The 7,408-nt window shown below is 28.7% G+C and overlaps 1 protein-coding gene across 1 annotated transcript; it reads left to right on the forward strand.

Annotated features, from left to right (window-relative positions):
* The first annotated feature begins 2,097 nt into the window (after positions 1-2,097).
* LOC118448426 (uncharacterized) lies at positions 2,098-5,580 on the forward strand. Its single transcript, XM_035881676.2, has 3 exons — positions 2,098-2,725; positions 3,370-3,506; positions 3,641-5,580. The coding sequence occupies exons 1-3, from the start codon at positions 2,566-2,568 to the stop codon at positions 3,854-3,856; spliced, it is 513 nt and encodes a 170-aa protein (XP_035737569.1). The 5' UTR covers positions 2,098-2,565; the 3' UTR covers positions 3,857-5,580.
* The last annotated feature ends 1,828 nt before the right edge of the window (positions 5,581-7,408 follow it).

Below are 7,408 nucleotides of genomic sequence, written 5' to 3' on the forward strand. Positions count from 1 at the left end.
CGGAGTGCAAAAGGAAACTAACTCGGTAATTGTCAAAGTTAATCGAAGGACCGTTTATGTTTATATTGCGCAAGGCCAACAACCGCGAGATAAAATTTTTATGTATTTGAATCTTTTATTAAAGTTATTTAAAATTTCTTTACCGTTTTCTACTTTGCAATGTTTAATCGAATGTACTATTGTTTAAATATTAGTTTATTGTACTCCGTGTACATTAAAAATTGTTTAAATAATTGAAAAATTATCGAAATTATTAATTTATTAGTTTTCCCGATTAGAAATAGAGAGTATTGATGTTAACTAGTCGGAGTGCAAAAGGAAACTAACTCGGTAATTGTCAAAGTTAATCGAAGGACCGTTTATGTTTATATTGCACAAGGCCAACAACCGCGAGATAAAATTTTTATGTATTGGAATCTTTTATTAAAGTTATTTTAAATTTCTCTACCGTTTTCTACTTTGCAATGTTTAATCGAATGTACTATTGTTTAAATATTAGTTTATTGTACTCCGTGTACATTAAAAATTGTTTAAATAATTGAAAAATTATCGAAATTATTAATTTATAAGTTTTCCCGATTAGAAATAGAGAGTATTGATGTTAACTAGTCGGAGTGCAAAAGGAAACTAACTCGGTAATTGTCAAAGTTAATCGAAGGACCGTTTATGTTTATATTGCACAAGGCCAACAACCGCGAGATAAAATTTTTATGTATTGGAATCTTTTATTAAAGTTATTTTAAATTTCTCTACCGTTTTCTACTTTGCAATGTTTAATCGAATGTACTATTGTTTAAATATTAGTTTATTGTACTCCGTGTACATTAAAAATTGTTTAAATAATTGAAAAATTATCGAAATTATTAATTTATAAGTTTTCCCGATTAGAAATAGAGAGTATTGATGTTAACTAGTCGGAGTGCAAAAGGAAACTAACTCGGTAATTGTCAAAGTTAATCGAAGGACCGTTTATGTTTATATTGCACAAGGCCAACAACCGCGAGATAAAATTTTTATGTATTGGAATCTTTTATTAAAGTTATTTTAAAATTCTCCACCGTTTTCTACTTTGCAATGTTTAATCGAATGTACTATTGTTGAAATATTAATTTATTGTACTCCGTGTACATTAAAAATTGTTTAAATAATTGAAAAATTATCGAAATTATTAATTTATAAGTTTTCCCGATTAGAAATAGAGAGTATTGATGTGTACTGGTCGGAGTGCAAAAGGAAACTAACTCGGTAATTGTCAAAGTTAATCGAAGGACCGTTTATGTTTATATTGCTCAAGGCCAACAACAGCGAGATAAAACTTTTAAGTATCGGAATCTTTTATTAAAATTATTCTAATTTTTTCATGCTTTACCGTTTATTTAATGTTTAGGCGAATGTACTATTATGTAAATATTAGTTTCTTGACCCGTGTGCATTAAGGATTGTTTAAATAATTATAAAACTATTGAAAATATTAATTTATAAGTTTTTTCGTTTTAAAAGAGAGAGCTCCGATGCTCACTCGTTGGAATCCAAAAGTGTACTAATCTTTGATCGTCAAAGTTAATCAAAAGACCGTTCATGTTTACATTGCTCAAGACTAACCACTCCGAGATTAAAATTTTCAATTATTGAAGTTTTATATTACAATTATTTTTAGTTTACGCATATTACCGTCCTTTTAACGTTTTAATGAATGTACTGTCATTTAATTATTAGTTTATTTTTTGCGTGTACATTAAAAACTGTTGAAATAATAAAAAAATTATCAAAAGTGTTAATTTATATGTTTTCACATGTTTTAAGAATATAGAATTTCGATATGTTCTCGTTGGAATATAAAAAAAGACTCCGGAACTTTCCGTAATATTTGCAATTTATTCTAAAATAAACTTGTAAATCTGTAATATTTTTAATTCTGTGTATAAAAGTATATAAACGAATATAAAGGATAATGTATCGAAAATGGAATCATATAATCGCGCCTATCAATTCCAATTGTATATCTGGCATAAATTCGTGCTGCCACATCCCTCTTAAGGCTATTTCTATGAACGATATTCTGTGGACGATATATAACATTACTGACCGCTACTGACTTATCTGAACATATCCAACTGGTATATCTAAAGCTAACAGAGTCGGGGTCGTCATCGTCAATAATGGCGGTTTCCGGCGGCACGACTATCAAGGGATATAGACATGGAGTCGACCGACTGTTAAACTGTGATACAAGTCTGTGAACGCAACACGAATACACATACCTTTAAATATTCGTAAAGGCAATCGTTCTATTTCACGTTTTCGTGAATAAACGTTTTACACAGATAGAACTAAGTTAGACAATCAAACATTAATACGTTTCGTGGGATGTGGTTCTTCCGCATTTGTGAATAGTCAAACAATTTTCTATGCGAGACGTGTGTAGTGTTTCTCAAATGGAGTTGACTGTACAATCGTGATTTTCGGCTTCTAATAGACTGACCGCAGTTTACACAACATCGCAGAAAAAGGAATTATTGTCCGTTCCATTTAAACGTGCGATCCTTCCATAAAAATTACCATATCATGGCCTCGTCAAATAGAGGTATACAAATTGGTTCGGCCTGGTATCAAACTAAAATTAACCTAAGACCACAGCATCGTGGCGTACATCTTGTCACCGAAGAAATTTTAAGACAAATTCCAGAACTGTATCAGTTCTCTGTTGGTCTTTGTCACATACAGAGTAAGTAATTTTGTTTCAGACAAACGATTTTTGTACTGTCTTGCAATCGTGTGTGTATACATATTCACATGTATATATAACATATATTGCATTATATATACATGTATATGAATTATACTGTAATGTGTGTGTGGTGTGTGTATATATATATATCTGTATGTACATATATGTATATATATAATATATGCAAAAGTACACACAAATTTGTAAATATTGTTAACTGTAAATCTTTGACATGATATAAGTAATATATACCATAATCAATGTTATAAAAATATGTATTAAAGTATAAAGCATGTGTCCTATGCCGTATTATGGCTTTGTTTTTTATTTAAGATATTATTTAATATTTAAAAATCAATAAATAATTATTAAGTTACATTAGATATGTTTACACCATTTTTTTTTAAATCTTAATTATTAGAATAGAGATGAGAGTTTCAACTATTGCTAAGTCATGTACGTGTGCAGTGTATATGTGATATTTTCAGGAGAAGAAGTTTTAGGAAGTATTTGAAAAAAATTGATTTCTTTATTCATGTAACTATTAGTTGATTCTTTAATCTATTATTATTATATATAACAGCATTCTATATGTATATATGACTAAGTTTTAAAAAGATCATATTTATTTTTTATAATAGTTCTTCATACATCAGCTAGTTTAGCATTAAATGAAAGCTGGGACCCTGATGTAAGAGATGATATGGAAATGATGCTTAATAAAATAATTCCTGAAGGATTAGAGTATCGACATAACTGTGAAGGTCCAGACGACATGGTAAGTTCTTTAATTCTGTAATAATTATAAAATATAATTATAAATTAATACGATTATAACGAGTTGTGTTATTTATAATTATGATTAAAAAATTAAATATATTAACAATTTTAACTTTGATTCTTTTTTTTTAGCCGGCACATGTAAAAGCATGCTTCTTGGGATCTTCATTAAGTATTCCAATTACGGATGGGAAGTTAGCCCTTGGTACATGGCAAGGTATTTGGTTTTGCGAACATCGTGATCAAGCAGGAAGTCGCAAATTAATTATAACATTGACCGGTTGTCTCAGGGATTCAGCACGTAGCCCTTTAAGTCCTGTCAGCCCTATTGCTTCTACTAGCAGCTAGGACCAATCACACCCCCAAAGGTGTGGCAAACGTCAGCTGCACATATCTACTTCTAGTGATTCAAGCTAGCAGCTGCTTAATTCTAGAGAAAACCTAAGAGTAGAGTCCAAGGAAGAGTGAGTGGATACTATGTAAACATATAAGAAGTGTATATATGAGCCTTTATATTGAAAAAATAGCTGGGAATTTGCTTAATTTTTAGAGTCATACTTTAGATATTCAATTAAATCATTATACAATTACAGGAACAGATTATTTTATTTTTTAATTTTCTTTTACATCTGCTTTTAAGAATAAACTGCTTTAAATTGATAAAAAACATGCATGCACGTATTTGAGTGATCCATGCAATAAGTTCTGGTTCATTATTTATGTTTCATGCATAATTGAATTCATTTAATAAAATTACAAAAGGTACAAAAGTCAAAGTTGGATGTTTAATCTAGTAACGATACATTGCAGTTACTGTGCAATAAAGTGTTCCATACCAAAAAAATCATGACAGATATAAGTTATACATACTTTAGAGAAATGCAACGTAATTACATTAGTATCCTATACTCTTTCTCGTTACTCTTAGATACAAATAATCTAATGCATTCTAATGCGTCCAGTACTCCGAATTTAATTATATATAGCTTTATTTAAGAGACCCTTTTACAAAAATAGTAAAATTTGCCAAGAAAATTATACAGACAAGTGCTGGTCTGAAAACTTGCATTCTTTTTTATATCGTGCAAGATAACCAGCTTTAATACATTCTTTGTTATAACTTTCTAATTCGCTGCTTTTCATAGTGCTGCTATTTCTAATGACGTTTCCATTACACTGGGGGTGTACATAGAAAGGTATTTCTCAACAAATTCAATATCAAAATTCTTTGCTGTGCTAATGCATTTCTGCTAGAAGTAATTCCAAAATCTTAAAAATAAGATGCATTTACTGATATGTGTGCAAATTAAGAACCATTAAAAGTTCCAAGATTATACAGCAATGATCTATATTTTGCATTTGTGAGCAAAATTTGGCGTTTTTAAATCTAAACATCCTAGTGTAATATAAAATGATGCATACATTCCTGCAGAGATCTAGCACTGCAAAGAGCTATAATAAAAATAGCATTCTCATTACGTTTATTATTAACCAAAGGTTATTGTGAACTTGTAAATGTATCTAATATAAAATTAAGCAAGTTGATGTTAGTCAGTAATATTATCCATGTATAGCGTAAACGATCGTCCATTCATCGATTAATGGATACGCTTTGTAAAATATCTAATCCAATAATCCATAGCTTAAATATCAACGAGTTATAACATTTCGTCTATAACAAAATTATACACCAGATTGGTGCACTTCGTGATACAATCTCAAATACTGGAGATTACGAAATTCATGCGCGCGATTGTGATTTTGATCTTCTAAATATATCCAAAAAAAAAAACAACAAATTTTTATGCCTATATGCCGAATAACAACTGAGCTGTCTAACTGAGGATAAGTGATAAGCAAATATATGTCTGTCAAGCTGCCAATACTGACATACATCATTGGAGTAGCATGAGCTACTGTACTGCATGTTTACTACACTTGATGGTGGTATATAAATTACAGACTTTGCTTCTAATAAATATAATAAGTGAATTTTACTGGTCACAGATTTCTTTTATAATTTAATTTGTAAGTGAAATTATTGGAAAGAAATATAACCCTTTGCACTCACATTGCTGGTGTGACAATACTAATTTTCCCTAAAACTCTTGAATCATCTCTGATATGACACTACATTTAGGTAATAAAAGAAAACAGTACATAAAATGTTGTTACTCTAACATTGTATTTAAGATATAGATGGCGATTCAAATAAAATGTTTTGAACTCTTTTTTTCTGAAACTATTATAGATAATATTTATTGTTGTTATTATTATTAATTTCTTTTTTTAATCAAGACGCTCATAAAACCTAATTGTTTCATGGATAAAAAATGTAATAACCTTTTTTTTTTATATGTATTAAATAATTTCTATGTCTTATTTAATTAAACGAAAAATTCAAGTTGCTATCTGTAATAGTATTGGAAAAAAGAATTTGTAACATGTTATTTGAATCATCCTCCATATTTTTAATACAATTTTCAAATAAAAAAAGTGTTATATTATTTTATTTTATTAACTAAATGTTGCGTTATACCTGAGATGATTGAGGAGTGCAAAGGATTAAATAATTACAACAATTGTTTCTGCCTAAGATACCAAAATAGGAAAAAATGAAATCAGAATTACAAAAATTACTGAGAACAGATTACAAAAATGATTATAGTGCAAAGAGATAAAAAAAAATCAAACAAAAAAAAAAGAAAAAGAGAAACTGAAATTTTAACATTTACACATAAACATTTATAAACTATGTTTTTTATAGCAAAATTCTCTTTTCTCTCTCTCTCTCTTTCTCTCTCTCTCTCTCTCTCTCTCTCTCTCTCTCTCTCTCTCTCTCTCTCTCTCTCTCCCTCTATTTCTTTCTCCCTCCCTCTCTCTTTCTCTCTTTCTGTATAATCCTGCCAGTTGGACAGTTTTAATATAAGATATGGTAAAAACAAAGTAAAAAACATATTATCCCTTTGTTATTACGAGCATATGGATGTACATAATAATGATTCGTCAAAAAAAATGCTCTGTGCCAAACATTTGTTTGGTCCTTTGGATTGTACAGTTTTATCTTCGTTTGAATGAGAATTCTGTACAAAAAGAAAAATTGAATAATCCTTTCGGGAAATAGATATTCATTAAAAGTCAATCTACACATAATGTACATGCAGAATGCTAAATTCTATATATTATATTATTTTACTTATATAGAAGTAAATGTGAAAGAAAGATAAATCCATTTTGTAAGAGCATGATATTAATTGCAACTAATTCACTAAATGTATTAAATCCAAAAAATAATTTATTGCTCATTTTAATGCTTCATACTATGGAAAACTCTTTTGCTGACTAATGTCGATAAATTGTACATCCAACTTGGCATTCATATAGAAGGAATTTTTAAAGTTAAGAGTATCATAAGATATGTTAAATATATCTACACTATTTTAATCTTAGTAAATGAAATATAAATGTCCATTGTTTCTTAAATTAATTATCTGCATGTAATTATAAAATGTTTCAATTTTATGTAAAGACCAGGCTTGAGGATCAAATTTTTGGAAAATTCTTCATTACTGTATTACAAGCAAATGTGCTACATGTTTCATATAAATTTCATTTAACATGTATATACAAATTTTTAAGAAATTGAATGATATTGGTATATCTATATATCGAAAAAACAATATTTCTTTGAATTTACATTTAAAGTTTATTATTTCTTTCAAATCATTTAATTAACTCATATATGGCATACATACTGGAGCAGCGAGATGATTTCATTAGTTAATTTAGGATAAGGAATAATACAAATATGAACAATTTTGCTAATTTATTTAGCATATCGTTCTAAACTTTAATCACTGCTGCAGTATGCACGAGGCCTTGATATTTAAAATTAAATTA

This window comes from Vespa mandarinia, chromosome 8 (genome assembly GCF_050613455.1).
Source record: "Vespa mandarinia isolate Hongniang chromosome 8, ASM5061345v1, whole genome shotgun sequence".
Classification (NCBI taxonomy): Eukaryota; Metazoa; Arthropoda; class Insecta; order Hymenoptera; family Vespidae; genus Vespa; species Vespa mandarinia.

What these genes read in the sequence shown, in the direction of transcription:
- LOC118448426 (XM_035881676.2), top strand. Translation starts at nt 2,566, where the DNA reads ATGGCCTCGTCAAATAGAGGTATACAAATTGGTTCGGCCTGGTATCAA. An exon ending in TGGTCTTTGTCACATACAGA is followed by an intron (nt 2,726 to 3,369) that starts GTAAGTAATTTT and finishes TTTTTATAATAG; the next exon opens with TTCTTCATACATCAGCTAGT. An exon ending in GTGAAGGTCCAGACGACATG is followed by an intron (nt 3,507 to 3,640) that starts GTAAGTTCTTTA and finishes CTTTTTTTTTAG; the next exon opens with CCGGCACATGTAAAAGCATG.